The sequence below is a fragment of the Sodiomyces alcalophilus genome (assembly GCF_042370955.1).
Source record: "Sodiomyces alcalophilus JCM 7366 unplaced genomic scaffold ACRALscaffold_4, whole genome shotgun sequence".
Taxonomy (NCBI): domain Eukaryota; kingdom Fungi; phylum Ascomycota; class Sordariomycetes; order Glomerellales; family Plectosphaerellaceae; genus Sodiomyces; species Sodiomyces alcalophilus.
In genome coordinates, this window is record NW_027263535.1 from 2,406,543 (window position 1) to 2,433,636 (window position 27,094).

A 27,094-nucleotide genomic window follows, 5' to 3' on the forward strand; every position below is an offset into this window, starting at 1 on the left:
TTTCGACAATCCGCACACTCAATCAGACCTCTTGTTGTGCAATTCCCTCTCAATTCCTGCCAAAAAAAAATTACCGTCGCACAATAGCTCAAGAAGTTCTTGGTTTAACAAAGAGTCCTCCAAACCTTGCGCCGTATACGTCGTAAACAAGAACAAGAACGACCAAGCAGCAAGCAACACGATGGCATCACGACAATTCCTGTGCCTGCACTCTTGCCGGACAACGAGATGGCTGCGAAACCAAAACGCAGTAGCGACGAGGCCGTTCCACTGGTCCCCCGCCGTGCAGTTCCCTTACAAAGACTCGCAAGACCGCAACTCCATCATGACGAGCAAAACAGAAGGGACCAAGTCCGGCCGGGACTCGGACGCGTCCGAAGACACCGAGGCGGCGTACAATCCGAAAAAGACATCACCCGAGGCGGCCAAGGAGGCGGCCGAAGGGCCGGAGCTGGATGTCAGCGGTGCGAACCAGGAGATATCGAAGCCAATGGGTGACAAGGGAGAGGCGGGCCAGGGGGCGGGGAAGGAGGTCAGGAAGGGAGGTTCGAGCGGCGGCAAGAGTCCAGCCAAGGAAGGGAAGCCTCCCGTCTGAGGGGAGAGACTGCATGGGCAAATTCGGTTGTTTCCCTGTGTAGGATAGGCGGGTCCCAGTACTCATATTGAGGGAGGGTCGCTGGGAAGGCGGCCAAGGCGGGGTTCCGTTTCAAATAAAACAGACATGTCATGATGGTATTTGAAATCCTTTCTTGTCGTAACCATAGAAGAACAACTTTGCCAGATGAATTCACGCACACAACACCACACGCCTTTGGCACCTTGCATCTGTCCAATGTGATACCCGCCGACCCGGCCAAGACTGCCGCCCACCGCAGCGCAGCCGTTTGTCCTGGCCACCCAGATGTCCAGTCAACTACGCATAAAGCCCGTCCGGGTCATCATTTTCTTCCTCCTCATCGTGCTGTAACACCGGCGGCTCTTTCTTCTTTGTCAAGTCCTTCCGGCACATCGGACAGCTCCCCTTCCCGAGAAGCCAAGGGCCGACGCATTCCAAGTCGAACCTGTGGCTCTCATGACAGGGGAGCTCCACGACGAGACAGTACTTGTCGTCGAGAAACCGCTCGGCGCAGATGGGGCACTGCTCGTCGGGGCCGAGGCGCTTGCGGTCCACGCGGTCGAGGGCGTCGAGGTACTGTTGGGTGACACCCGCGATCTCGGTCGGGGGCCGTTCGATGTCGGATTCTAGCGCGGTGACGAGGGACTCGAGAAAGGCGGCGTTCGCGGGGGAAGGGGCGGTGGCGTGGAGGGTTTGGAACTGCTCCTGGAGCAGGGTGAAGAGGGATGCGGCGGCTACTGGCGTCGGTGTGGCGTGCGGATTGCTACGGTGTTGGGTTGATGTTGACGAGGCAGACGAAGACTGGTTGGTGGTGCGGATTTGGCGGAGGAAAGAATCAAAGGTCGACATGTCCACGCGGCGGGTATTGTCCCGTTGACGGGCGCCGGGAGCTATGTTATGCTCGACTATAACAGTGCGTTAATTCGAGTGGGCTTTTTGTCTTCCTTTCCAAAAATAACAACAACGTTGGATAAACAACGGCGGGGCAGGTGGCGCTTTACCCTCATATTGGGTCGACATTTTGGCGAAAACGACGCTATAGGAAGTTATCCAGATGCAGACGCGTGGAGATGTTTGTCTATAGCAGCTTGATAATCACTTGGAACGAGTCGAACATCGATCGTCGGACGATATTGTACAAGTACCTCGGGGTCCCGGAGCTGAAGATGAAGCTACCCCACCTTCCGAGACTGTCATGTCACATGACCATACTCCACTATCCACCCATAATCACGGCGGGTTGTCGGACATGAGATGGCCATCTCCGTCGCGGCAATGCAAGTTTCCATTCACTAGGCAAATGTGCTGTCGTCATGTCATTCAGGCAGACGATTACTCCGTGGAAGGAATGATTCTACCGATTCATTAGTAACGGACTTGGGCTCGGACGTGTTAATCGGGTCACGTGACTCCATAAGAGCGGAACGGAGTTTCCCTTACGTTTCTCAAGTCCGAGTTACGTACCTTTATATTATAGCTTCGCGGCGATGGGTGATGTCAAGACCCTGAGCTCACATTTCGTCTCATTTCGCATTCCCCTCTCCCTTATATTCCAGCTTCTGGCCCTCTGTACCGCGTCCCAGAAATCGACCGCATTGGTAAAACCCATCGCATCTCTACAACATGTCGACTCCCGCCTTTAACAACGCCGTCGTCTTCGGCAGCACCGGCCTCGTCGGCGCGGAAATCCTCTCCACGCTCCTGACCTGGCCGTCTGTCCATGTCACATCCATCTCCCGCCGCGCACCCAAGGCGCCCGAATCAGCCACGAACCTGAACGCCATTGTCGAGACCGACACGACCGCCTGGACGTCCAAGCTGTCGTCGCTCTCGCCCACGCCACACACGCTCTTCTCGGGCCTCGGCACCACGCGCTCCCAGGCGGGCGGTCTCGCGAACCAGTGGAAGATTGACCACGACCTCAACGTCGAGATTGCCAAGGCGGCCAAGGCGGCGGGGGTGCGTACGTTTGTCTTCATCTCGTCCGTGGGCACGCGCAACTTCCTCAGCGCCCAGTTCCCCTACACCAAGATGAAGATTGGCGTCGAGGACACGGTGCGCGATCTCGACTTTGAAAACGCCGTCATTGTGAAGCCGGGCCTCATCATGGGCGAGCGCGAGAAGCCCCATACCGGCCAGGGCGCCCTGACGGCGCTTGTCCGGGGCCTCGGCTACCTGAGCCAGGGCCTGCAGGATGGGCTGGGCCAGGACAACGACGTCATCGCGCGGGCGGCGGTCCGGGCTGCGCAGCTTGCGGCCGAGGGGAAGGCGCCCAGCAAGTTCTGGGAGCTGGAACAGGCCGATATCGTGAGGTTGGGACGGACCGAGTGGGAGGATGGCAAGACGCAGCAGCAGACCACTACTTCGTCCTGAACCCCTGCAGAGGTGCAGAGGTACCTCCTACTTCGGCTGTCGCTGGATTAAGAGGCAGCGCGATGAACAGGCGACGGGAAGAAAGAACCGCTGGCTTACTAATTGAAGCATCATGTCGGGGCGTGCTACTCAGAGACGGGAGACATGAGCTGTCGTGATGGATGATACTACTTCCTCGTAATATCGTCTGCGGTTTCGTTGATTTGTTGGGATGCATGAGCTGAGATATATGCCACGTCTCGATACCTGAAAGTCTGCAGCCTTTGGTTGGGATAGATCTAACTTCGCTTTCCCTCCGGCTTCATATAGGCTACAGGGGGGGCCTCGGGGCCATGGGGTTGGAATCGGGGCGTTGTTGGAAGGAAGTTTCTGTACGTTGTCGCTGCTCGCCGTGGCGCTGATATGGGTGGTTATTCGTGTAACGATAGAGAGGAGGCCCTCTGGAAGACGGTTAATAATTGATTGCCCGTTTCTCATCAGCGTATCAGCGTGGGGAGGTAGAGTCGATCAGGTAATGTTCCACGACATGCGTGGTCGACTTCTTTATCTGCCGTCGGGGCTCTATGGCCGTCGTGTTTGAATGTCGTTATTTGCTTGCACTCCTTGATCACATGCAAAGCAGCACTTACACGACAGACCACGGACCAGGAGGAATAGGGATGGAGACCGGAAGCTACTGCGATGTGATGAAGATACGTGTACGACCTATATTGTAGATTGCCTTGACCTAGGTAGGTAGGTATTTTTATTCATTCTCAAGTGTAAAGCGAGTAACCCCAATGTACCACCGTGGGAAGATCTTGATAAAACTCCGGATACGTACTGAGTACCTGTACCTTGCCGCGAGCCGCCCAATGTGCCGGAGTAGACACCCCACTTTACATATACAGTGGGTCTTAGCAAGTAACGAGTAAATAATACCACCAACGCGTACCTACGCGTCTTATTATTTTCAACACCATCAACCCTTCAACTTCAAAAATTCGTTAAAAATCAGAAAATGCCCCTAATTACACCGCGCGTTAAGCATTCGCCTTATAAACGGACCCTGATTACGCAGGCCTATCGCGACGGCCTTAGTCAGAAGGCAATCGCGATTAAATACGACGTATCCCCCGGGTCAGTATAGGGTATCGCGCACCGCTATTAGTAACAGACTTTAGCCCGGTCAAATAAACGCTCCGGCCGCCCCCCCGCGATAAAGGTTCATGAAAAAAGACGTATCCTATAGTCAATTACTATCGACCCTTTCGTTCTACCTAGTTAGTTAATTACTAAGTGCGCGCTATCTTGTTCTAGATCCACTCTATCAAAATACCTTAAAGAGGAGGGTGTTCTACACCTTCGCGCGCTACGCCGGCTAAAACTAGCTGAATCCCACGCGCGCAGGCGTCTAGAGTGGTTAATCAAGTACGCCTCGAAGCCCCTATCGTGGTGGAAACAGGTTATCTTTTTAGATAAAACCATAGTCGCGCGCGGCGAAGGAGAGAGGCAGAAATAGGTTTTCTGCCGCCGTGTAAGTTAAGTTTATCGTTATATTATACCTTTACTAATAAATTTATAGGGAAAGAGACTTATAAAGGATATAGTCCAGCCTCGGGGCAAGCTAACGCGCCATTCATAGATATTCTAGGGTGTTTTTTCGTATTCTTATCGTATATCTTTGGTCCCCCTTCCAGGGGACCTAAATTCGGCGCGCGGCGGCGTTACCGGAGCCGTTATTCGCGACGCCCTCGAAGAGTACCTGCCTACGATATGCTAGCCGGATAGCGTATTCGTTTATAATAACGCCTCTACTTACACGGCGCGCGTTGTTTAAGATTAGTTACGCCCCTAGGCTAAAGAGAACGGTATCGTACTATTAGATTAGCCGCCGTATTCGCCTAATCTTAATCCTATCGAAAATCTATAGAAACTGCTAAAGGAGAGGATATATTTAAAGTATCCGGAGCTCTTAGATATAAAGACTAACGACGCCTTATATAATCTGCTCTGCCGGGCCGCGATCGAAGTATAGGACGATTTTAAAGACGAGCTTCTAGAGGACTTAATACTGTTAATGCCGCGGAGGCTCGCTGCTTATATCGAGGCTAGGGGGTAGTACACAAAGTATTAGAAAGATATAACTAGATATTTCCACTCTACTGCTTCTGCTCTATCTATTCTGAATTTTTCCTAAGCTTTTAAAGTACTTTTCGTAAAGTTATTTATATTCGAACTCAAGGTGTTTTTAACGCGGTCATATCAGTACATTTAAAAAAGTGGGGCTTACTCGTCACTTGTCCTGAGTCACTGTACCGACATTTTCGTACAATATTACACTTGTTTACATAGAGTACCTGTAGCCAGAAATGTCCAAAAGACTCTTATTCTACAGCGTGGGACAAATATAAGGGGAATAATTTACATGAGACGTTATTAGAGGCATAGATGAATTAATACGTTTTTTTGAAGTTGAAGGGTTTGGCTGTAGGATGTAGTGTATTGTGACATGTTGAGTGAATAAACTACTCGTTGGTGCCGAATCACTGTACGAATACATGCCCCTCCCTTCCAGCATGTTCGGCGTCGGAAGACGGCGCATTGGCGAACATTCGACAACTTCTACGAGGTGCACATCATCGACGGCTCTTTTAACCTCCTACGAAGTAGGTTGATTCACGATCAAAACCACTTGTCCCAAATAAGGCCCGCTGCAATAGATCTCACTTTTTTTAAAAAAACTTTCCCCCCCCCCCCCCCACTCGTCTACTATTTGAGGCCTTCTGAAAGGGCTCACAGCACAAGTGGCGCGAGAGAGGGACCCGTTGCAGCTCTACGACGTTCATTCTAGGACAAGCAAGTCCAGAAGACCGGAGGCAACGAGGGAACAAGGGACGCCCTGCAACGGACGTAGCACTACTACCATGGCAGACCAGAGCGCTGCTGCCAACACAACCGGCGTCACCGCTGGCCGGCCCCGTATCGTCGGTCCCGCCAGCGGCCCCGAGCCTCCTTTCCCACTCAACATGGAGGGTAAAGTCATTTCCGGGTTTGGTCGCGGATCCAAAGAGGTGAGTCCACTGAAAGAAGAACTCCATTTTCTGTTCTTATCCCATACCTGACACCCCTTGCCGTCACTTTCATACCTCTCACCCTCACCTCCGCTGCACATATCCTTCTCTTGTCCGACCGCCCATCGATAACGGAAAACAAACCGGTCCTAACATCCCCCACCCAGCTCGGCATCCCAACCGCCAACCTCCCCGTAGATGCCCAGAAGACCCCGTGGATCGACGACGTCAAATCAGGAGTCTACTTCGGCTGGGCCTCCCTCTCCCTACCGCCAGACCACCCGGACCGTCCCTCCGGCAGCGACGCGCCCGCCTTCCTCCTGTACCCGATGGTCATGTCCATAGGCTACAACCCGTTCTACAAGAACACCGTCCGCTCCGCCGAGGTCCACGTCCTGCATCCCTTCTCCGCCGACTTTTACGACGCCCACATGCGCCTCCTGGTTCTGGGCTTCGTGCGGGAGGAAAAGGACTACAAGAGCCTCGACGCCCTGATCGAGGACATCCGCTTCGATTGCGTGGTTGCCAACGAGAGCCTGCGGAGGGCGCGCTGGTGGCCTTCGCCCTCGCCCGGGGTGGCTCTGGCTTCCGGTATCGACGGTGCTGACGGGGTCGATGGCGCTGGCGAGCTGGATGTCTCGTGGCTGGTGAGGCCGCCGTTGGACGGTTGAAGTGAACGACGCGGGAAAGAAGAATAAGTCGACAACCATACAATGAACCAACGGCCCGGGCACTGTTCCGGCTTGGTTTGCCATATAGACGTGGAGTACAGTAGACAGCGAATACAAAATCCCAATTGCTAATGAGGATATGTAGGTAGGGCTGGCTGCGAGACTATCCCAATGATTCATACATGACACTCACTACTCCATGAAAACCCCCGGTGAAAACAATCACTGCAAATCAATCTGCTTTTGAATGCCCCCGTCCCGAGAAACCCAATCTAGGAAAACAACCAATTAACTCCGACAGCATTGCATACCTGCTCGTCGCCTATGCCCATTTCCAGAGGCCGTCGAGAGCTCGTTATTGAACTGAAAACTCATTTTCGCATTTTGCACCCTTACTTGGCCACTTGTTGCGGCTCTTGATCCCCCGACAAACACGGCAAGAACTGCATGATAATTAGCTTACTCACGTTCCGGAGGGACGGGAATGGGTAGTCGGGTTGAGTCTCACATTTATGACTATCAACATGGGGATATCGAACACGTCGCGCTTGATTGTCCAGCAATAGCGGCATTCCACTTTTCCATCCTTCTCGATCGTCGAGATGCCGTGCTCGCCATCGATACGCGTGACGCGATGGCTGAGGATGCTCTTTCGCGGGTCCCTCTGGGGCGTCGTCTCCGGCGGTACCGTCGACTCGGCGGATTCGTCCGTCCGGTACTTGAGCACTTTGCAGCTCCTGTACACCGTGCCCCGGCTGTCGCCAAAGGCGAGCTGCGCGAAATCCTCGTAAAATTCAATGACGCTGTCGTCGTCGAGGATCTCGGCAATGAACACCGGCTGCTTGCGCCTCCCTTCGCCCTGGGATTGGCCGGGAGGAACCGCCGCCGCCGTCGCCGCCGCCGAGAGCTTGGGAGTCGCGAGCCCCGCACGTCCCGTCGGAGGACCGCTCCCGGGACCCGACGGCGCGCCGCCCGTGTTCACGTTTCGGTTCGGCTCGTTTCCTAGCAAGACCGCCTTGGTCCAGCCCGTCAGCGCCACAAACTCCTTGTTGACGGCGGCAATCTCCCCGGTGCGGCGGCAGAGGATCGTCGGCGCAGGGCACTGGTGCATGCGATCCTCGTACTCCAGCAGCGTCCGCTGGAAGCACTTCTCCATGAAGATCAGGTCCCTGTGGTCGAGCGTCTTCATGCACGATATGAACGACGGCCGGATGCTGGCTAGGGCCTTGACAATGCGCAAGGTCTTGTTGGCGGAGAAGCGCTTCTGTAGGAAGGCGATTAGGGCGTGGAAGCCGGCCAGGTACTGGTAAGGCTCCTTGACTGACTCGTATATCCACGAGGCATCCCGCTGCCTCTTTCCCAAACTAGCTCCCCCTTTCTGCGATACGCCCGCCTTGGGCTTCGGTCGAGGGTTCACGGACGGGACTGTGTTTGGCGTTCCGACCAGGCTGCTGTAATGCCCGACCGGCGAGCCGTCGTACGTAAAGTTCGCCGGCTGCGGGCTCGCCGTGTTCTCCGTGCTAGGGCTGTGGAGGCTGTTGGGGCCGGCGGCGATGGCGTAGGCCTGAGGCAGTGCATGATGCAGGTTGCCTTGCTGGTACATGCCGCTCGGGGAAGGGTCTAGTTTGATGAGATCATTCACCATGCCATTATCATAGAACTGGCCAAACTGCTGCCTGTTACCATTTCCAAAGACGCCCGTCGATCCAAAATTGACATCCCCACTGCTGGGTCCCGATAGCCCATGGTCCTGTGGGGGTGTCTCTCCGGCTCCGGCCCCGGCCCCTGACGACATGTGGCCCAGCATGCCGAACTCCAAGGCGCCGTACTGACTGCCGAAATTCAAACCTTCCAAGTCAAAGTTGAAAAGCGCCGGGTTGCTGGGGTCGAAGAGGGTGCTGAAATTGATGGCGTCGTTGGTCATTTGGGGTGACATGAGCCCCGGCACGGAACCCGCCCGCGGCGCATTGTTGTTGTTCTGGGGGAAGGATGGCGAAACGGGTGACGGCTGGAAGGATATGCTCTCTGGCATGCCAACGGGCGTCTGCGACCCCGAGTAGACCGGGTAAGACGCCGTGGAGTTTTGCGGGAAGTAGGTACTTCCCGCTGTGGAGAGAGTCTCCGAGGCGCCACTCGGATGCCGTTGGCCGTTGGACCGGGTTGTCGGAGTGGGTTCCGGATTGTAGTTGGGGCCGAGAACAGGTCTGAGGGCTTCGGGGGGTGCATCATGAAGATACTTGGCCTTCTTACGCACACCATCTTGGCAGGCGTCGGCGAGTCCACGCTTGATACACCTCTGACACGGGCGTTCATCTCCTGTTTCCGACAGTTAGGGTCAGTTCCATGTGCTTGTTACGACTCGGTGAGAGTTCGGTGGGGGCTCGGTAAGGGTTCGGTGAAGATTCGGTCAAGTGGTGGAACCAACGGATGTCGCCGCCCGCTGTCAAGAGACCGAGGGAACAAGCATTGCAAGAAAAAGAAAAAGCATTAGGCAGGTGCGTGGAAGCGGGGAGAAGCTTACCGCATGTTAAATGAGCTCTCTGGCACGCATAGCAAGCTCTGCGCGCTTTCTTTCTCCTTGGGCGCAAGGGATCTTTAGGGTCGTACTTTTTCTTGGCCCCTCCCTGAGTACCCGTGGAGTTGTTGTTATCGTTGCGTTCAGTCATTTTGGTGGTATCGTCGCTGTTATTGTTATTTGTAGGTTGTCTGTTGTGCTCTTGTTCATTCTCAGCTGCGGCATCCGAAGCCTTTCCCGGTTTGTCGTCAACTTTGTCTGGCATCTCCTCTCAGGGTTTTATATACGTCCTAGAACCCGCGGGGTTGCGGGAAACAATGGTGACGCGGGGGAATTTCCTGTGAAATGATGGCCGGCGCAAGCCCCAAACCAGGACGATGCTGTCTCAAACACCACTGGCTCCAGACGTCTCGCTGGCAGCGTCGGCGAGGCGAGGCCTGTGGGACAGGTAATGGTATGGTATGGGTCAATCCTCCTGCGGTGAGGCACCAAATGCTAAATAAAAAAAGAAGAATAAAATTGTCACACGCCGGGGGTGTGGCTCGGTTATTGTTGACCACAGCCTACGCCAAAGGACTAAAAAGAACCAAAACCAGCTTCGCCCAGGTGGATGGCCCTGTCGCGAACGAGGGGAAGAAGCCTCGAGCAAGATCAACAGCACTGGGAAAAGCTCAAGGCAGAAACCGCCGTTGACTCGAGGCTTGGACGCGCGGCGGGGCGTGAGAGACCGACAATGGTTCTAACGCTAACGCAAGCGCTGTGCGCAGCCGGGCAAAACGGACAACGGTGTATCTCTTATTCTTCGCTTAGGTCGCTAATCCCTGGTCATCAAAAAGAGACACTCCTGGTCGCTACAGGATCAGGAACGGAGCTCGTATTCCCCAACAGGATATGGGGTCGCCAATAGGAGACCTTCTGGCGAGGCGAGAGGCGTTTCTTGTACGACCAGAGGTCTTAGGGTGCGGGCTTTCGTTCGTTGCGGCGACGGCAGTTGTGTCTTATGTCGTGGTCCACCCCCAGGAACGGCGGCGATTGCAATTTGAGGTTTTGGAGGGTGGTAGGGACGGCGGATAGGAGCCCCAGCACAAGGATGATCGTGGGGAGGACTGGCGTTGGGAGCCTCGACGTACGGCGAAGGACGGCGGCGGCGGAGGGACAAGGCGGCTGCGGCTGCGGAGGTCACAAACCTCGCGTTAAAAAAAGAGTCTTGCGAGCGAGGTAGTCAGGCAGGTAATGCCTAACGAGAGGCGGAGGGCGACCAGAGGAGAGTAATGCGGCTACCCGGCGGGGTCTACTGATAGTCGCAGACTAGCATTGACATGCAGCACGAGGTCGGCGACCAATATCCTCGTGGTTACAGAGACGTGACGCAGGAGGGGAGGACGAACAGGTGGGCAATGCGAAGAGCCCATTGACGCGAGGGTCTCTGGTTGTTGCACTCGATCGTGGATGGTTGTCGGCGGGTGTGTGTTCTCTGCGATTTCGTACTCGGGGAACGACCGTCGTCGGGTCTATTGGCGGGGCTCGAGGACTCGAATTGGCATGTGAGATGTGAGGTGCTTGGGATAGTAATGTAATGGTGACTATTACCAGGGTGTGTGGTGGGAGGAAGAGTCAGAAGAGGCTGTTGTTCATAGCGCTTACAAAGTAGGGATTATTACTTTCTTCAACCTCTTCGGCTTGTTTTCAGGGGACGGGTACAAGGAACTTTATTATCCTTGTCAAAATCCATGGTGACGGAGAAACACCTCGGTGGGCATTTTAGCGAATCAAAACCCATGGAGAACGCTTTCCTGGCTTTGCTGGGGGGTCATTTTGGTGATGCGGGGTCGTGGCGCAGAGACGAACCAAGAAGACAAGTACTTTCTTTGATGTACCTGATACTTGGGATTCCTACATTAGGCGGGCGAAAGTGCATAACCGAGGTAACAGCGACTAAAATATCGCGTACCTACTTGCGCCACCTCATGTGTGGGCCCTACGGATAGACCGGACCTGATTAGTAAGGCAATATGTTGTGCACCTCAAGCACGAGGGTACGAATACGTCCAATTCAAGATAGATTCGTAGGTCGCTCTACAGTATTTTGTACACTACCTATGTCAGTATCCCGACACTGATGACAAGGAAACAGCTAGACGTATATGCAGCTTCTGACCGGCGATACGTTCTTTGACGTCGCAGAGCCGCGCATACCCGGGTACCAGGTACGAAGTAATGGTCAAGTGTCTCCACTAAGTAGCCGTGTACGACCTACCTAATGGCAAGCTCTCGCTGCCCAATCCCCCATGGTTACACAGGTACGAATAACGGTTAGCCTCGAGGGCATGGCGTGTGTACAGTATGTACCTCGTGCAGTGTAATCCTCCGGTGACAGGGGTAGGTTAGTCCGCTGTTCGTCGGTAGGTACTTCGTACTTTACCTGCGCCAGCCAGCCCTATCCGTACCTCACCTTGCAGAGAACACACCACGGCTCTTGATGGTTGTTGTACTAATGAGTCCCTGTGTTCGAAAACTTTGGCCTATATGCTGTGTTCATCCAAATGGCGTACACAACATGGGCAATGTGGTTTATCTGTCCCATCAGGTTTCTGCCTGTATCATCTGCTCTACCCAACACTCCAGCACTCCAGCACTCATCCCTTCTCCCTGGACTCATACAACGTACAGTACTGCATGCGATACAAAACCATCAGGCCATCCACATTAGGGACAATCTGGTAACGTCTGTCTTCCCCTTGGGTCTTCCCATTCCATGGCTCATCGACAGTTGTTGGCTCAACAGGCATGGGATGAACCTCCTGGTCAGCCATCCAGGATAGTCAAAGACTGTCTTGCAGCCTGTCGTGTAATACACCTGACCTGCGCATCTTCGAATACCGGCTTTGGGTTGGTTGCTCTGCGTAAATCACATTTCTTGTCCTCATTTACAAGTCGGCATCACTCTATGTTGTGAACAGGGCAGAGCTTTTGTCGCGAATGAGATCCACCACATCGACTTGCTCTACTGCCTTCGATAACGGCCAAGGCGATATCGTATCCCCTTCAAATCATAAGAGGGTTCGACCCAGAGCTTTGAGACATGCATTTTCAGTTGTAAGAATGCCGGGCATTCGAGTGCAACGATAGGCCCCCCGTCCTGAGGCCAACCGGTTGAACCATCGGCTAGATCGACTATCTTTTGAACATGATACGAAATACTGATGGGCCTGTGGTCATGATCATAGGAAAGCGGAGTGAGCCAACGCTTCACTTATCTATTCCCTCCCCACCTCAATCGTCGCAGTGTGCTCGTCTCCCCGCAGCTCCGGCAGCTATCCAGGGGACATAGATCCAAGGAACGACGACTCATTGCCCACGAACTACAATGCCGGTATTCACATGGGCCCTGGAACGGACCGCTACTGGCACCCCAGTCACAGCTACCGGGTTACCGAAGCGGGGGTAACGGCCGGGAGGGACTCGACTGCAAGCCAAGACCCATCGCTGTGGACCCTACTCTCCCCTTGGATGTCACCGAGGACATGAAAAACTTCCACTTGTGCCCGGAGGGAAGGGGGGGACGGCCGTGTTCACCACTAAGACGCCTTGATGAGGATAGAAAAAAAGCCATCCCATCAGCTCGGCTGACTCGGGGTCAGGTGATATGGTACCGTATCCCCTTGGCAAGGATGCCGTCCTCTGTGGTAAAACAATATCTCTTCAGGAGATGGCTGATGGCTGCATGCTGAGACAAGCCCGTAGTCCCTGACCGCGCGCTCCTTGGTCGGGCGTAGAGTAACACACCAGGTTTGGGCCGAGGCTTCGTCAAGAAGGGTGCCCAAAGGTGCTACCCAGACAGGGATTAATTGGGGTGGGCGAACGGGCTGGCTAGTAACAGCTCCCCTGTGAGCAGCCATCCCGGAGGACTTCCCCTTTAGCGAAGGAGTTAGCGAGTGGTCCTCCCAAGCACATGCATACATATTTCCTCATCTATTTTTCCACTTATCGAGGTAATGAAACAGGTCCCCTTGCGAAAGGGTCTAAGAAATCGAGCGAACAAATAATACAGAATAGCGCCTAGTCAACAGCCCTGGCAGAACGTCCCAGCACACGGCACAGCAAACTTCCCCTTTATCCTACCGCAAACCGGCTCTGGCCACGAATCCTTTTGCCATATTTGAAGAATATGTACGGAAATGGTAACATGGCGAGCGTTGCAAAGGCGAGGACCGACGTCGCCCAAGGGTATCCAAGCGCCTCATACATCTGGTTCCCAAACAAAGGGAACGCAGCTGTCGTGCGACGGAGTAGAATTAGCATCCGCACCAACTTGCGAGGGGGGCACATGGACTACGGCAGCACATGTTGTGTGACTTTTGACAGACTCACCGGCGAACAGGCACCTTGTGAACGCATTGGCAGCCAAGGCGCTCGCAGCGTACATGGGATACGCATCGACCTGCGGCCCTTCTATGTTAGTATGGTGCTTGGTTACGTCCAGAATCTAGCCAGGTCCTAGCCGAGAATTTCAGGGGCGACGGTTTAAAAGCCCCAGAAGAAGTGGAAAAATGCGCAATGGAACTTACGAGGAATGTAAAGACGCCACTGAAAACGAGCAGAGTTCTGGAGGAAGCAAGGCGGTTAGCAGCATACCCTTTGCAGAGACTCGAGATGCAGTGTAACTGGAGGCATGACTAAATCATGGCCCGCCTGAGACTACAGGTCCATTCGCCAGCTGGGGATCAGCTCACGACGAGCTTCATGCCACGTCAGGGACTTCCTTCCCAGGCAACCACACACGCGTCATCGCCAGGGCGTTGAATCCCTGACACCACGTTCCACCGGCAGCCTGGTCTTTCTGCAGTTCTATAGGGCAAAGGATTGCGAAGTGTCGCCTAAACTCAGGGGCCAAGGGGGAGGAAATGGAATTGCTCAGACTCACCCAGCACCGAACACGGCTGATCCAATGATAGGGGCGATCCAATGGACCCAGGGGAACAGCGTCCAGCCAAACATAAAGAGGCCAATGGTGACGAGGACGGATCCGCATATGACAGGGGGCAGCCGGAACTCGGGCTCGCTGCCGCCTTGAGTGCCAGACTCCCTCTCCAAGCGGGCGACGAGGCCGTCACGGATGCGCTGCCACACTGGGTCGCTCGCGGCGGCGATGACCATGCCGACGATCATGCCGTTGAAGGTGAGGCCGACTTGCCACAGATTGAAACCGTGCGTGTTGGTGAAGACGAGGGGGAAGGCGCCGAAGAAGAGATACAGCACGCCCAGCAAGATGGCGGTGAGGACGCAGAGGTTGAGAACCATCATCTCGTGGAAGAGCAGCTGGAACGGCCGAAGGAGCGATAGGCCGATGGTCCTCGGGATGGACTTGTTGGTGTTCTCCATGGGGGCTTTCCACCGGTCGTCACCCGTCTCTTTCCTGATTTTCCTGGCCTTGTTGCGAAGGACGACGGGGTCTGTGTGTTGCGCGTCAGTGTCTGTTTCTTTTGATTGTTTGATTTCCCAAGTACCACGTGAGAGAGGGCCCGACTTACGGTACGTCTCGGGAACGAGGCAGGCGATGGCGACAAGCATGACAAAGTCCCAGATGATCAGGACGTAGTAGGTCCATCTCCAGTGGGTGAAATAGTTGATGAAACCGCCAATGGTAGGTCCCAGGGCCGGACCGCAAAAAGGCGTAAGGGACCATATGATCATGGGGGCTTGCAGCTCTTGCCGGTTGAAGAGGTCGCCCACGGTGCCGCCAGATACAGCCAGAAAAGCACTGCCCGACAGGCCGGTGAAGAATCGGGAGACGAGCATCGTTTCTATGTTCTTGGAGACGGCAGAAACGACGGTCCATATGAGATACATTGACCAGGCGATGATGTAGATGGGCCGCCGGCCATAGAACTCGCTCAGGGGACTCAGCAACATAGGACCGAAGCTGATGCCCAGGACGAAGAGACTGAGGCCGAGAGTAGCGACGATCCTCGAGGTGCCGAATTCGGCGTTCATCTGGGCATACGTGGATGAGTAGATGGAACTCGCGGCCGTCCTATCTCACCCGAAGTTTGATTAGCAGCCGTTGGCCTAGTCGTTGCCATGAGGTGTTTCCCCTGGGGAGCAGAGCATCGTCATCTCATCCAAGCTGGGTCGCTAAACTTACACGCAAAAGCTCCCGAGCGAGACGATGATGACGATTATCCACTTCCTGGCCTTGCTCATGCTCCGAGGACACATGGGATCCGCATCCCCTCCGTCGAAGGCTACCTCGAAGGGATCCTTGTCGGCACGGGCAGGATCGGCTGCATCAGGCAAGGGATTCTGTCCACCATCGTCTTCGGGCGGATAATCGTCACAGCTGTATCCATTTTGAGATCGTGTTCGACTGACTGAATGCTTGATGGACTGGTCGGCCGACCCTCTTCGGGAAAGGGATCGGGAGTGTGGTCGTGATAGCGAGTCCGCTTCATGGGTCCGAATCGGCTCGAATTCCGTTCCGGTGGTACCGTTAAGCTCGCCTTCGGGCTTGGCACCCGCGTCGTACTCATAGTTGGAACTCTTTTCGATGTCCTTCTCCCGGTGCGACATGGCAGCGTGCCGTTGAGTCGGCAGAGGGGAGCAAGTTGAACGAGACTAGATTCTATGAGACAGTCCCGTGATGATGATATAAACGAGGCCAAGCAGGTGATCTAATTCGTGTATATCGACGACTTCATGCTGTAGCTTCCCCTGGCGTCTAATCTATCAAAGTGATATGCCAGGCAGAAGATGAACAAACACGTAATGAAGAGATCAGAGGTCTTTTGGTGACATGATGGGTCCGGCTAAGTCGCGTTATGGAGAGTATTTACTCCTTTGGATTGGTCTGTCAACGAGTAGAGGTCGTGAGAGTCGGAACAGGCGGAAATAAGACGCGTGGGAGGGGAGGGTTGCTTTCATTTCCTTTCCTTGCTTCTTTACTTACGAAATACTACGAAGTACGGTTCCATTGTTCCGGCCGGCCTTAGATTTATCTCCGATGACTCGAGCGTTGAGTAAGAACATCTAACATAACCGGTGATGATGTAATCGAGGACGCGAGCGCCGAAAGTACCCGCGAGTGTTCGGCGGCTTTGTCATCAGCGAGATCGGACACCGGGGCCCCGAAATGCCGAGTTCCTTGCCCGGGAGCGGACTGAGCTTGGGAACATCCACTGTAATACCCAACTACTCCCCTTTGCCAGCTAAATCAACAAAACATCGCTACCGACCAAATCAAATCAGAAAACAAAAATAAGCAGCCAAAAAGAAGCAGTCCACAACACCCTTGGGGCTCCATCACCGCCTGTAAAACTCCGGAAGGTCCTTGAAGCTGGGCACATTACCATTGCAGTCGAAATCGCGATTCCACGGCTTCTTCGGCATGATCCCCGCCGCCAACGCCTTCTTATAACTCCACAACGGAGCGCTCTCCGTGTCCCACGTCCAGTACCACCACCCCCACCCCTTCTCGAACGAGTGCATCTGCGCCTCGGCAAACATGCGGAGGAACCGCTTATACTCGTCGCTCATGTCGCCAATGTCCGCGTTGGCCGGCCCGCAATCGCACCGGTCATCGAGCGTCGGGCACCGTGGCTCCAGCACGTCGGTCGATTCCCGGCCCGTCTCGTACGTCCCCGTCCACCGGTTGCCCCGCCCTACGTTGGTCAGGTGCGGCGCGCAGTCCGTGTCGGCCTGCGACCATTCCGCGAACAAGGTCGGCCCGTACCCCGTCGACCGGTCCATGCTCTGCCGCGCCTGCGCCGTCCACTCGTCGCACGCAAACTCGACTTTCTCCTGGTGCGACAGCGCGATCTGGTCCCGGTTGAAGATGACGTACTGGTGCACGTCCAGCACCAGGTCGTCGTACCCCGTCATCTGCCCCTGCCAGTTGTGCAGCCCCATGAATCCGTCCCCGAACACCACCGCCGCCCGCACCCCGTTGTCGCGGACCAGCTTGTACACTTCCTCCGTCCACGCCATCACGTCCGACGACGACAGCTCCGTCATCCGGGGCTCGTTGGCTACCCCGTAAAACGCTACGATGTTCCTGTACCTGTCCTGCGCGAAGAATTTGGAGAGTCGGTCGTGGAATTCGATCGACCGCCTGCGGTTCTCCGTGCCGTGCGTCCCGTTCATCCAGCCGATGGCTCCTTGCCGCCCCGAGTGGTTCCACCCGTTCTGCGAACCGGGGATGCCGTGCGGGTCGAGATTGACGCGTAGCCCGTACTTTCGGCACCATTCGATGGCCCGCAGCAGGTACCGCCACGACGTGCGGAATAGATACGGGTCGCCTTCGTACACTTCGACCGCCCAGTACGAAAACGGGATGCGCACGTGATCTAGCCCGGCATCACGGATCTCCTTGAACGTCGACTCGGTCACGAAGCTGGCGTAGTGCTTTTCCAGCACCTCGGCCGTCGTCCGGGGTCCCAGGTGCTGACAGAGCGTGTACTCGTCGACGATGCCATAGCGCCGGTCGTAGTCGAAAAGGGACGGCGTGATGAAGGGCTCGAGGCTGAGCCAGCCGCCGACATTGACACCGCGGGCCGGTCTCTCCTCGTACGAACCCCATTCCTCGTCGAGCGGTGGCACCTTGTCATTGGCGCGGGCCGAATCGTCCCATTTCGTAAATAGACCCATGACCGGCAGCCCGCCCACCATCTCGTCTGTAAAGGTAACGTTAAAGTCGTCGGTGCTTTTCCAGCTGAATGGATCGAGATATGTTCCTCGCCATTGCATCGGTATGCTGTTCTTTTTTTCCTCGTCCAATTTCGAGCTCGAGTCCTTGTTGTCGTCGTTGTTTGAAGAGTTGTTTTTGCTAACCACCACAGCCACCACGATGATGATCACGAGCAGCGCAACAGCAATACCGATAATTATCCCTGGTAACAGAAAATCAAAAGTCAGCTGCCTATTTCACCCGATTATGGGTTCAAGAAGGGTCAAGGAAGGGGGTCGAAACGACAAACAGACACGTACATTTATTCTTCTTTCGAACCGGCCGCGGCGGATCGTAGTCCGACTCATCCCTCTCCTTTCCCCGGTCATAGCTCGGAGCACTACTCCCCCCGCCGCCTCGTAGCCTGCCGAGAAATCCGCCCAGCCGCCATCCCTGACCCTCCTCAAGGGCCGCCCCGCTGACCACCCGCTGGTTGCCTGTTCTACCCCTTGGAGGCCTTCGTCGTGGACTCTCGTATTCGTCGTCCGAGTAGTCCTGGCGATGTCGATAAGCCGCCCTCCTGGGCCGTCGTGGCGAGTCACCGTAATCACTATATCGGCGATTACCACGGCGCTCTTCTCCTTCATCGTCGTCGTCGTCGTCGTCGTCGTCGTCATCCTCCTCTTCCATTCTTCTGCGTTCCTCTTCTTCCCGTCGCCTCTTCTCCTCCAAGTGCCGCCGCCTTCGCTCCTCACGCCGCCTCCTCCGGTCTTCGTCATAGTCGTAGTCGTGATCTCTCGGTTCTGTGTATCGACGCCGCTCCTGGGAGGGATTGGGAATGTTCCTCGCATTGTATTGGTTGAGTTGTGCCAGGGCCTCTTCCGAAAGAGGGTGCGGGCGTGAGTTCCGCTCGGGCCAGCTGTCTTCGGAACCGGATGTTATCGGAGGTCGCCTCGATGACCTGCGTTCGTGATGTGAACTTCGTTTATAGTGTCGTGTGCCCGAAGACTCGCGGCGCCGATGGGATGGTCGCGATGAAGAGTCCCTCGGCGCCATGGTTGACAGTGGGGCCGAAAATGCAATTGAAATCCCCGTGTCTCGGTCAATATCGCGACAGGAATGCTGGAATGAGGTTGGAGAGCCTATTGTTGGGGAATAATCTTTATGCGTGCATGCCTCGAGGTGTCATCTGGTGTTCAGCACCCATTCCATTCAGTCGCTGTAATTACACGGCAGACTTGCCTGCTTTTGCACCTTGGCGTGTTGGCACGGCAACAATCTAATCTTCGCCTAAAGGATACGTCAAACGCACGAGCCATCAAGGTGGGGCACACCCATCGTACGTGACCCCGCAAAAGCCGTCGCAAGCCGAACTTGCATCATAACTTGGCCCAAGGGCCCCTCGGCTTATACAGCTGGAAGCCTCAAAGAGACAGACTCCTCCTCCTCTTTTCAAGGAATGGTAAGGAAGGTCCGAGATCATTGTCTTTACACCTTCAATCGAATATTTATGACTTTTGACCGTCGACGATGAAGAGACTCCTATCACACGCGGCGAGAAGAGCAGGGACTCCCTCGGCCTCGCTCCGGACACGGCGCTCCGCCGCGGCCTGTATTATGCGAAAGTCTTACTCGACGCAACCACCAAACGCAAAGCTGAACATCCCCATCGACTACTCCACGACCCCTCTCCTAGCTCACGATGCCCAAACAGCCCTCTCCAGCGCGGAGCTGCCGCCAGAAGTTCGCAATGCCAAGACGAAGAAGATGAACCTCTTCCAAGCCATCAACGACGCCCTCTCTACAGCCCTGGCCGAAGACCCTACAGTCCTCGTCTTTGGCGAGGACGTGGCGTTCGGCGGCGTCTTTCGTTGCACCATGACCCTGGCCGACACGTACGGTGCCAACCGCGTCTTCAACACCCCGCTCACCGAGCAAGGCATTATGGGGTTCGCCATCGGCGCCGCCGCCGAGGGGATGCGGCCCGTCGCCGAGATTCAATTCGCCGACTACGTATACCCGGCATTCGACCAGCTCGTCAATGAGGCCGCCAAGTACCGGTACCGCGAGGGGAGCTGCGGCCGCAGCGCGGGTGGTCTCACCGTGCGTATGCCGTGCGGCAGCGTCGGCCACGGCGCCCTGTACCACTCGCAGTCACCCGAAAGTCTGTTTACGCATATCCCCGGCCTGCGAGTCATCATCCCCCGGTCGCCGTTGCAGGCCAAGGGGCTCCTGCTCTCGGCCATCCGGAGCAACGACCCGTGCGTCTTCATGGAGCCCAAGATCCTGTACCGCGCAGCGGTCGAGCAGGTTCCCACTTCAGCGTACACGCTGCCGCTTTCTAAGGCTGAGGTGTTGAGGGAGGGGAAAGATGTCACCATCATCTCCTACGGCCAGCCGCTATACACGTGCCTTTCGGCCATCGAAAAAGCGGAGCGAGACTTGGGCATCTCCGTTGAGTTGATCGACCTGCGGACCATTTATCCCTGGGACAAGGAGACGGTGTTCGCGAGCGTGCGCAAGACTGGCCGCTGCCTGGTTGTGCATGAGGCCATGGTGAACGCCGGTACGGGGGCTGAAGTGGCTGCTGCGATTCAGGAAGACTCGGACACCTTCCTGCGATTAGAGGCGCCTGTTGCGCGAGTTGCGGGATGGAGCATCCCAACGCCTTTGGTGTTTGAAAAGTTCAACATTCCGGATGTCGCAAGTGAGTTTTGTTTTGATTCCCCAAAGCGTCACTGGTGTGACTTTGCAATGCAGAGTGTTAACCTAAGCGTTTAGGGATATATGACAACATCAAAAAGGTTTTAGAGTATTGAACTCCAACGGCTGGGATTCCTCGGATTCCTCAGGAGGAGTATGGGGTTTGGTCTCCAGCATGCATCGTAGAACATGGCGAATAATAGACGACAGCCTCTCGGCCTACTTCATAGTTGGTCGTGCGAAACCACTGTGAGGAGGTTAATAGGATCGTTGACGGGGTTGGCCCGTTGATTGAGCGGATTTCCAGAAGCTAGATGCAGGACACTGAATCAGGGTGAGAGCTGTGGGAACATGGAAACAGTATCGCGATAAAAACAATTCAAAAACAGTGTGAGATCTGAATGTCTGGTGTACGACGTACAGTAGAGATATTTGTGGTAGTGAGTGACTTGGTAATCCACAGAAATATGCCGCACCAAAAAGTACTCTACTATCTTTCCTCCTTTTGAACTGCCTGGGGCTTGGCAGTGGATGTTCTGCCCCGCATTGCGATTCCCCAACTGAGAGGTTCACTTTAGGGTGGCCAGGGCAAGGCAGCGTAACTGCCACTCCTACTCCGTGTTACCTCGAAGCTGCACTCGTCTCCACGAGCACAAGTGTAACGCTATAAATTTCACCCGACCCATTGTCCTGTTCAACCGAAGCGTCAAGGTCACGGCCGTCACTATCAACAATGTCCTCCGAAGTCGAGACGGTCTCGGCTTTCGTGGAGGAAGCTCCTCCTGGCGAGGTAAGTGGACCAAACACCCTTCCCTTCGTCTCATTCCCGCTGCTCGGGGTGCATTCCGTACGGAGCTGACGCCCATCAGCTCGCAGACGTAGTAGCAGGTAAATCGCGTCGTTCGAAACTCGCCCTCGATCTCTTCCCGTATTGACACTGCCCAAGACATCAAGGCGCTTGCGAGCCCGGACATTGTCTCCAGCCTCGGTCCCGCTTTCGAGAAATACAATGAGGAGCAGTTCGCCACTGTCACGTTGCCAGGAAGCAGTCAGCCGGTTCGTTGTGGAAATAGTGGTTCCCATCATATTGGACGCGCCGACTGAACTGGGGTTGGCCATCGCAGGTGATCATCAGCTCCCACAGCTCCTTGGGCGGTGGTCAATACTATGATGTCGAGAGCAGCTCGAGCTTCACATTTGATCACACGACACAGGTTCGAACCACACCTTCGAAGATTGGAGAGTCAGGAGAGGAAACTGACAGTAGTCTCGTAGAAAGCCAGTGGTGTTCAGAGCTACGTGATCGAGAGTGCGCAATCCGACTTGGTGTAAGGAAGAACGATTCGCGAGACGAAGCTTCCAGTTGCATGTTGCTAATGACGACACAGAAAATCCATCTTGAAAGCCCTCGGTCCTTACACCAAGGAACACTTCCCCAACGCCGCTTATGGCGTCTACCCCATCGAGAACGACACCAAGGTCGCCGTCATCGTCGTCTCCAATAAATACAGCCCCAACAATTACTGGTAACGCCGTCCTCTTCGTCGAAAGACGCCTTTCCTGCCATAAAACTCCAAACAAGGCAGCGCTAGGGCCAGCTAACCAAAGGCAAACAGGAATGGTCGATGGCGCTCTCTTTATATTTTCGACCCCTCGTCCGGGACCCTCGAAGGCTGTATCAAGGTCGACGTGCATTACTACGAGGACGGGAACGTCAGGCTCCTGACGAACCGACCATCCACGGCGTCCATCCCGTCAGGCACAGGCGCAGGCATCGTCAAGGAAATCTCGGCCATGGAAAAGAAATACCAAACGGAGCTCAACAAAGGCTTCGCAGACCTTAGCGAGGGTGCATTCAAAGGCCTACGTCGGCAGCTGCCCGTGACGAGACAAAAGATCGAGTGGGAGAAGGTCACCAGCTACAGATTAGGCCAGGACATTGGTGGCGGTTCGAGACGATAGACGAACTAGCAGGTCAAGGACGATGGGACGATGAAAGAAGGGGGACATGCACGACGAAACCAAAGAGGTCGCATGAAGCGTGTTTTCGAGTTTCAATACCTTGATGATCGTCCGTCTGCCTCTTGACATGCATGCGATATTTGAAAAGTTGTTGGTAGCAAAAGCGGCATCTGCGTTGGCATCTGCGTTTCCGTTTCCCCGACTCAAGATACCACATTGAATGTAAGTCGCGGGGAAGAAAATGTCAAGGACGCCAAGAGCTGCCGATCCCCTCTTCGCATCGAAAGACATGCATGCTAGAACTTTCTTCTTCCCGCTTCTTTCCCACCCCGTGATACCAGACGATCATGGGGGATAACAGTATCCTGGGAAAAGCGGACATTATCTGGGCTTCCGAGTCTATCTCCCGACACTAAAAAATAACCCCGCCTGGCAGTTCTTCGGCTGTCCACTTGGGGAAAATAGCTAATTGGCGCCGCGTCCAACCATGTCTGGCCTTCTCTAATTCGTCAATTTCTGATTGGCCCTGGCAGCTTAATCAGCGGGTAACACCACCAATTGAAATGTACCCAATTTTTCCAGGAACCTTCCACTTCCGTTAAGATACCCCGTACACTTCGTGGCATTCAACACCATCAGGGAAACGATTTCTGGTCTGACTCCTTCGATCACCGACATCATTTTCGTCGTGCGATAATTCCCAAGCGTCCCGCATAGCATAATTGCAATTGCGCTTTCTTTCCTCGAACCTCACTCTTTGATTGTTAAGAAAAAGGACACCTGTTGTCATCGACACAAATCGCTAAAAATGGTCCTCGAACTCACCTACCAGGATGTTGCTGAGCACAACACCAAGAAGGATCTCTACGTTGTGATCCACGACAAGATCTACGACATTACCAAGTTTGTGGATGAGCATCCGTGAGTAGCGACCCCTCCAATGCCACACATCCTTGCTTGTTCTGTTATCGCGACTCCATCGTTCGGCGCGCGCAAGCACATGCTGGACAGCTGCTGACCGTCTTTTCCTAGTGGTGGCGAAGAGGTCCTTCTCGATGTCGCTGGCCAGGACTCCACCGAGGCCTTTGAGGACGTGGGCCACAGCGACGAGGCCAGGGAAACCCTTGCCCAGTTCGAGGTTGGCGTTCTGAAGAGGAAGGCAAGTAACATCTACCCCTACCAGAGTCTGAGGGTATTGGAAGGATCGTCAGATTTCGACCTCCCTCGGTATCGCATTGAGACAACGCTCTAACATATTTCCCATCGATATAGCCCGGTGATCCCACCCCCAAGCCTGCCACGTCCTCTACCTCCAGCTCCAGCGCTAAGGACACCTCCGGCGGCCTTGGCTTCGGCGTGTATGCCATCATCCTCATCGGCGGTGCGATTGGCTACTACGCCTACCAATATCTGCAGCAGCAGCAGCAGCAGGCTTAGACGACCCCGATCTGAAATAATCCCACGACGAATGATGGTTGTTCAATTGTGACGCCATTTGCGGGTGGTCTTTTTTACCACGCAAGCTTCCCAGAGTTATATACCATAAATCGCTTCATTGGACACCGTCGGCCGCTGGGAGGGCTTCAGGTCTTGCATGGATAGGAAAAAATTTGGGATTGGGCATGATCCAGACGATCTCCACGACGCATTTGTCGGTCAATATTTGGAGTCGGTCTGGCAGGGCGTTATCAATGTCGACCAGCGACGTATATTGCTTTTTTAATTAGAACCGCTGTTCTCCGTGTAACTTGTTCGTTAGAACATCATGTCAGTAGCCTTCAACTCAAGAATTGCAACATTCTGGAGCTTCATGTCGTCCCACGTGAACCCGTCACCATGCGACCAGGCCAAGAACTGCCAATGCTGACGCCGAAGTCAACTCGGAGTTATGCCAATGGCTTACTGCAGTGGGATGCGTCCCAATCTCTGAATGCACATCGTTTCAATATAATTACTCATCATTCAATTTCTTTTGAAGGCCATTGTCAGAAGTCCTGTCAGAGGGAGGCATCGATTTGTGGCTATTTTAATGGCGATTCCTAGCAAGGAGCGCCGCACTCGGAAAATGCGGTACAACACTCCTCTATGAATGATCAATGAAAGGCTTCTCTTCCGGAATAATATCCAAGAAGGATTATTCACGTTAGTGACTTTGATGCTGTAAATCACAGAAGAGCCCCCGCATTGTCGCGCATTAATGATCAACCTATAATAGGTAAAAAATAAGGTACCTTGGAAGAGTGTATTCTGATAGATAGATGCATAGATTCAGTGATTCTCGTAGTAAAACACCTCTAGATAAATTCGCGCCCAGTATCTTGGCCAGCGTTTTATTAGACATGAAGTCCCATCGCTCTCTTCAGTTTTGACCGTAACTGAGTCCGAGTTGTACGTACTAAGTTAAGGCTCTCTTCATGGAACGAAGGTTTATAGCATGCGCCACACATTCTCAACCGATGGTAGGTTAATTGCGCCACAATCTGTAGTGGCGCGTGTAGTTGCTGACAAAGGACGTCCAGATCCAGCCAATTAACAGAGATGACCGACCAGCAACCCAAGACTACCTCACCCATTCCTCGTTCTCCCTTATCCCCATCCACTCCTGCAAGAAACAGTTGTGCCGACCCTGTTTCTTCGTCGCCTGAAGGGACCTCACATAGGAAACGATCAAGTGCGTTCATTAGACAAGGAGATACCGCCAAGACACCCATCCCTATCGATAGCGACGACAGCGGCCGCGAAGAGAACCAAGAAAACAACGGCAGGCCAGCCAGCAAAGCGAACAAAGAGACCCCAGTCGTAGTCAACGACTCCAGCGACGAACAACAAGGCTGTCTCTCTCTTGCCAACCCGGCTCCTATTCTTCCCAGGGTCTTTGCCAAGTCCAAAAAGCGGCGGTCTTCTTTTTTAAAGACGGCCCTCGGCTGTCTCGACCGGATTTCCGACTTGAGACGACGGTCAAAGCCGGTCGTCGAGCAGCCAGATTCTCGACAGTTGGCTAGGAAAAGAAAGTCGGATTCGGATTCGCCACCGAAGAAGCGACGCTCGGCGGAGAAGAGAAAGAGGAAGAGGAAGAGTCGGAAGAAAACCCCCACCAGCCCTGCCAAACCGAAGCAGACAGACAAGGAAAGGAAGGCTGCTCTCGATCTCAACCCGTTGGCACTCGTACGAGCTTTGGAGGAGAATTGTCCGGAGGAGCAGTTAGGCGACCGACAACGCTTCGACGAGTGGGTCGAGCTTTTGAAGGCTGCGGCTGACCCGAATATCAATACCCGAGACCCAGAGTGCGAAGCTCCAGAATTGCCATCCACCGCAATCCCTGCCACCACTGTGCAGGAAGAGGACTCTCAGGCCACAACCTCGTGTTCTGAAAAGCCACACGCTGAGTCTCCCACGTCGACACGTCGTCTCAAAACTCCCACCCCCGTCGCTTGTCGCGAAGAGACAGATACCTGTCCTATAGCACGTGCGTCAGCATCCTAGCTCTCCGTGTGTCGTCTCTCTTTCTATTCAATCATCTCATTGGGCCCAATACCCGTCAGCGCATTTTCTCGACTTTACCGTCTTTCATTTCAGCTGGATATCAAATACCCTACACAATATCACCTTTCCGACTTCACCATGTCATTCCTCGAGAAACAGAAGGCGTCTTTCTCCAGCGCCTTGGCTTCGGCCTCGGGCAGGCTCAGTACGAGGCACACTCCCACGACGCCAACGCCGTCTGCTGGTCCCGCCGGTGCTAGGAAGGAGGCGATGTCATCTAGGCGTCATGCGGGCTCTGACGGCAGTGATGAGAGCGTCGGTACGATCATTCTTTTGATGACTTATATCCATGAGTACCTACGTGCGCAGACAGAGCCCAAGACGGCTAGGGATATCATGAAGCACTTGGAGGATGGCGGCCACGTTCGAGACCCGAGCCCCTCCATGTGCCAGAGGATTGTGGACGCCTTGCGATCCCAAAAAATCGTCAAGTTCACCCCAGATCCTGAACTTACCGAGCAAAAATGGGACTCGGGCACCTATCTCTACCTCGGCAAGCTGGGCGGTATTAAGGACAAAGTCAGCCTGCTGGCTCACCTCCAGAGCAAATCGACCATGGAGCCCCTAATCTACAAAGAGCTAAAGGAAGGGTGGCCGCAGTGCGATGCTGCACTTCTCGAGCTAGAGCGGGAGCACAAGATCATGATCCTCCGGGAGAAGAAGGGCCCGAAACACATCTTCATCGACGATCCGACCCTCCACCACAAGGTCGAACCTGAATTCCAGAGGATGTGGCAGCGCGTGACGCTGCCGAGTACCGAGGACATTGTCAAGAAGCTTATTGCGGCGGGACAAAAGCCCGCCAGCGCTGACCCCAGCACCATCAAGAAGACGGACTCGTCGAAGAAGGTGAAGAAGCGTGCCAACCGTCGTTCGGCCATGACCACGAACGTGCACATGCAACACCTGCTCAAGGATTTCAGTCACGTAAAGAAGTAGGCCTTCAAATCGGGCTGAGCAGAGGCGAGGCTGGGAGTCGGCACTTTTTTGGGTTTT

The 27,094-nt window shown here is 54.6% G+C and overlaps 14 protein-coding genes across 14 annotated transcripts; 9 read left to right on the forward strand and 5 right to left on the reverse strand.

The window, feature by feature from the left end:
• Window positions 1–181: 181 nt before the first annotated feature.
• ACRALDRAFT_2027658 (uncharacterized protein) lies at window positions 182–595 on the forward strand (the record flags this gene model as incomplete). Its single annotated transcript, XM_071020480.1, has 1 exon — window positions 182–595. The coding sequence occupies one exon, from the start codon at window positions 182–184 to the stop codon at window positions 593–595; it is 414 nt and encodes a 137-aa protein (XP_070875042.1).
• A 318-nt stretch (window positions 596–913) lies between these two features.
• ACRALDRAFT_2027659 (uncharacterized protein) lies at window positions 914–1,636 on the reverse strand (the record flags this gene model as incomplete). Its single annotated transcript, XM_071020481.1, has 2 exons — window positions 914–1,521; window positions 1,618–1,636. 2 exons carry the CDS (start codon window positions 1,634–1,636, stop codon window positions 914–916), a joined length of 627 nt encoding a protein of 208 aa, XP_070875043.1.
• Window positions 1,637–2,102: 466 nt separating this feature from the next.
• Window positions 2,103–3,550, forward strand: ACRALDRAFT_1063999 (uncharacterized protein). The gene has a single exon (XM_071016893.1). It carries the CDS (start codon window positions 2,240–2,242, stop codon window positions 2,987–2,989), a length of 750 nt encoding a protein of 249 aa, XP_070875044.1. The 5' UTR covers window positions 2,103–2,239; the 3' UTR covers window positions 2,990–3,550.
• ACRALDRAFT_2019681 (uncharacterized protein) lies at window positions 3,017–3,742 on the reverse strand (the record flags this gene model as incomplete). Its single annotated transcript, XM_071019981.1, has 7 exons — window positions 3,017–3,087; window positions 3,134–3,235; window positions 3,304–3,386; window positions 3,413–3,461; window positions 3,513–3,591; window positions 3,635–3,665; window positions 3,717–3,742. 7 exons carry the CDS (start codon window positions 3,740–3,742, stop codon window positions 3,017–3,019), a joined length of 441 nt encoding a protein of 146 aa, XP_070875045.1.
• A 2,153-nt stretch (window positions 3,743–5,895) lies between these two features.
• On the forward strand, window positions 5,896–6,713 carry ACRALDRAFT_1070824 (uncharacterized protein; the record flags this gene model as incomplete). The annotated part of the gene is made up of 2 exons (XM_071017802.1): window positions 5,896–6,042; window positions 6,210–6,713. 2 exons carry the CDS (start codon window positions 5,896–5,898, stop codon window positions 6,711–6,713), a joined length of 651 nt encoding a protein of 216 aa, XP_070875046.1.
• A 463-nt stretch (window positions 6,714–7,176) lies between these two features.
• ACRALDRAFT_1081954 (uncharacterized protein) lies at window positions 7,177–9,379 on the reverse strand (the record flags this gene model as incomplete). The annotated part of the gene is made up of 2 exons (XM_071019236.1): window positions 7,177–9,029; window positions 9,235–9,379. 2 exons carry the CDS (start codon window positions 9,377–9,379, stop codon window positions 7,177–7,179), a joined length of 1,998 nt encoding a protein of 665 aa, XP_070875047.1.
• Window positions 9,380–11,240: 1,861 nt separating this feature from the next.
• On the forward strand, window positions 11,241–13,076 carry ACRALDRAFT_210841 (uncharacterized protein; the record flags this gene model as incomplete). The annotated part of the gene is made up of 15 exons (XM_071023371.1): window positions 11,241–11,264; window positions 11,367–11,442; window positions 11,471–11,528; window positions 11,571–11,598; window positions 11,635–11,897; window positions 11,939–11,997; window positions 12,038–12,121; window positions 12,163–12,177; window positions 12,213–12,288; window positions 12,323–12,345; window positions 12,373–12,380; window positions 12,456–12,769; window positions 12,838–12,911; window positions 12,961–12,993; window positions 13,030–13,076. 15 exons carry the CDS (start codon window positions 11,241–11,243, stop codon window positions 13,074–13,076), a joined length of 1,182 nt encoding a protein of 393 aa, XP_070875048.1.
• A 113-nt stretch (window positions 13,077–13,189) lies between these two features.
• ACRALDRAFT_1042925 (uncharacterized protein) lies at window positions 13,190–16,017 on the reverse strand. The gene is made up of 6 exons (XM_071015285.1): window positions 15,374–16,017; window positions 14,760–15,262; window positions 14,153–14,681; window positions 13,797–13,833; window positions 13,600–13,669; window positions 13,190–13,502 (listed from the first exon to the last, which is right to left on the reverse strand). The coding sequence occupies exons 1-6, from the start codon at window positions 15,796–15,798 to the stop codon at window positions 13,342–13,344; spliced, it is 1,725 nt and encodes a 574-aa protein (XP_070875049.1). The 5' UTR covers window positions 15,799–16,017; the 3' UTR covers window positions 13,190–13,341.
• Window positions 16,018–16,263: 246 nt separating this feature from the next.
• ACRALDRAFT_1042922 (glycoside hydrolase family 5 protein) lies at window positions 16,264–18,861 on the reverse strand. Its single transcript, XM_071015284.1, has 2 exons — window positions 18,211–18,861; window positions 16,264–18,113 (listed from the first exon to the last, which is right to left on the reverse strand). The coding sequence occupies exons 1-2, from the start codon at window positions 18,578–18,580 to the stop codon at window positions 16,528–16,530; spliced, it is 1,956 nt and encodes a 651-aa protein (XP_070875050.1). The 5' UTR covers window positions 18,581–18,861; the 3' UTR covers window positions 16,264–16,527.
• Window positions 18,862–19,301: 440 nt separating this feature from the next.
• Window positions 19,302–21,082, forward strand: ACRALDRAFT_1042920 (uncharacterized protein). Its single transcript, XM_071015283.1, has 2 exons — window positions 19,302–20,597; window positions 20,672–21,082. The coding sequence occupies exons 1-2, from the start codon at window positions 19,421–19,423 to the stop codon at window positions 20,707–20,709; spliced, it is 1,215 nt and encodes a 404-aa protein (XP_070875051.1). The 5' UTR covers window positions 19,302–19,420; the 3' UTR covers window positions 20,710–21,082.
• An 88-nt stretch (window positions 21,083–21,170) lies between these two features.
• On the forward strand, window positions 21,171–22,969 carry ACRALDRAFT_1076597 (uncharacterized protein). Its single transcript, XM_071018520.1, has 7 exons — window positions 21,171–21,383; window positions 21,463–21,481; window positions 21,540–21,649; window positions 21,718–21,807; window positions 21,869–21,921; window positions 21,982–22,119; window positions 22,210–22,969. Exons 1-7 carry the CDS (start codon window positions 21,327–21,329, stop codon window positions 22,553–22,555), a joined length of 813 nt encoding a protein of 270 aa, XP_070875052.1. The 5' UTR covers window positions 21,171–21,326; the 3' UTR covers window positions 22,556–22,969.
• Window positions 22,970–23,151: 182 nt separating this feature from the next.
• ACRALDRAFT_1050690 (uncharacterized protein) lies at window positions 23,152–24,491 on the forward strand. Its single transcript, XM_071015644.1, has 3 exons — window positions 23,152–23,476; window positions 23,588–23,714; window positions 23,828–24,491. Exons 1-3 carry the CDS (start codon window positions 23,364–23,366, stop codon window positions 23,990–23,992), a joined length of 405 nt encoding a protein of 134 aa, XP_070875053.1. The 5' UTR covers window positions 23,152–23,363; the 3' UTR covers window positions 23,993–24,491.
• ACRALDRAFT_210838 (uncharacterized protein) lies at window positions 24,027–24,485 on the forward strand (the record flags this gene model as incomplete). The annotated part of the gene is made up of 5 exons (XM_071023370.1): window positions 24,027–24,040; window positions 24,087–24,142; window positions 24,187–24,261; window positions 24,315–24,429; window positions 24,464–24,485. 5 exons carry the CDS (start codon window positions 24,027–24,029, stop codon window positions 24,483–24,485), a joined length of 282 nt encoding a protein of 93 aa, XP_070875054.1.
• Window positions 24,492–26,176: 1,685 nt separating the features above from the next.
• ACRALDRAFT_2027668 (uncharacterized protein) lies at window positions 26,177–27,037 on the forward strand (the record flags this gene model as incomplete). Its single annotated transcript, XM_071020482.1, has 1 exon — window positions 26,177–27,037. The coding sequence occupies one exon, from the start codon at window positions 26,177–26,179 to the stop codon at window positions 27,035–27,037; it is 861 nt and encodes a 286-aa protein (XP_070875055.1).
• Window positions 27,038–27,094: the final 57 nt, after the last annotated feature.

Bases quoted from the DNA above. Each gene is read 5' to 3' on its own strand.
- ACRALDRAFT_1063999 (XM_071016893.1), top strand. From the start codon at position 2,240: ATGTCGACTCCCGCCTTTAACAACGCCGTCGTCTTCGGCAGCACCGGC.
- ACRALDRAFT_1042925 (XM_071015285.1), bottom strand. From the start codon at position 15,798: ATGTCGCACCGGGAGAAGGACATCGAAAAGAGTTCCAACTATGAGTAC. The intron at 13,670-13,796 runs GTAAGTTCCATT...GAAGGGCCGCAG, and splicing joins GTGGCGTCTTTACATTCCTC to GTCGATGCGTATCCCATGTA. The intron at 13,503-13,599 runs GTGAGTCTGTCA...GTCGCACGACAG, and splicing joins CACAAGGTGCCTGTTCGCCG to CTGCGTTCCCTTTGTTTGGG.
- ACRALDRAFT_1042922 (XM_071015284.1), bottom strand. From the start codon at position 18,580: ATGGAAGAGGAGGATGACGACGACGACGACGACGACGACGACGATGAA. The intron at 18,114-18,210 runs GTACGTGTCTGT...TTCTGTTACCAG, and splicing joins GGTTCGAAAGAAGAATAAAT to GGATAATTATCGGTATTGCT.
- ACRALDRAFT_1042920 (XM_071015283.1), top strand. From the start codon at position 19,421: ATGAAGAGACTCCTATCACACGCGGCGAGAAGAGCAGGGACTCCCTCG. The intron at 20,598-20,671 runs GTGAGTTTTGTT...CTAAGCGTTTAG, and splicing joins CAACATTCCGGATGTCGCAA to GGATATATGACAACATCAAA.
- ACRALDRAFT_1076597 (XM_071018520.1), top strand. From the start codon at position 21,327: ATGTCCTCCGAAGTCGAGACGGTCTCGGCTTTCGTGGAGGAAGCTCCT. The intron at 21,808-21,868 runs GTTCGAACCACA...GTAGTCTCGTAG, and splicing joins CATTTGATCACACGACACAG to AAAGCCAGTGGTGTTCAGAG. The intron at 21,922-21,981 runs GTAAGGAAGAAC...ATGACGACACAG, and splicing joins AGTGCGCAATCCGACTTGGT to AAAATCCATCTTGAAAGCCC.
- ACRALDRAFT_1050690 (XM_071015644.1), top strand. From the start codon at position 23,364: ATGGTCCTCGAACTCACCTACCAGGATGTTGCTGAGCACAACACCAAG. The intron at 23,477-23,587 runs GTGAGTAGCGAC...GTCTTTTCCTAG, and splicing joins AAGTTTGTGGATGAGCATCC to TGGTGGCGAAGAGGTCCTTC. The intron at 23,715-23,827 runs GCAAGTAACATC...CCATCGATATAG, and splicing joins TTGGCGTTCTGAAGAGGAAG to CCCGGTGATCCCACCCCCAA.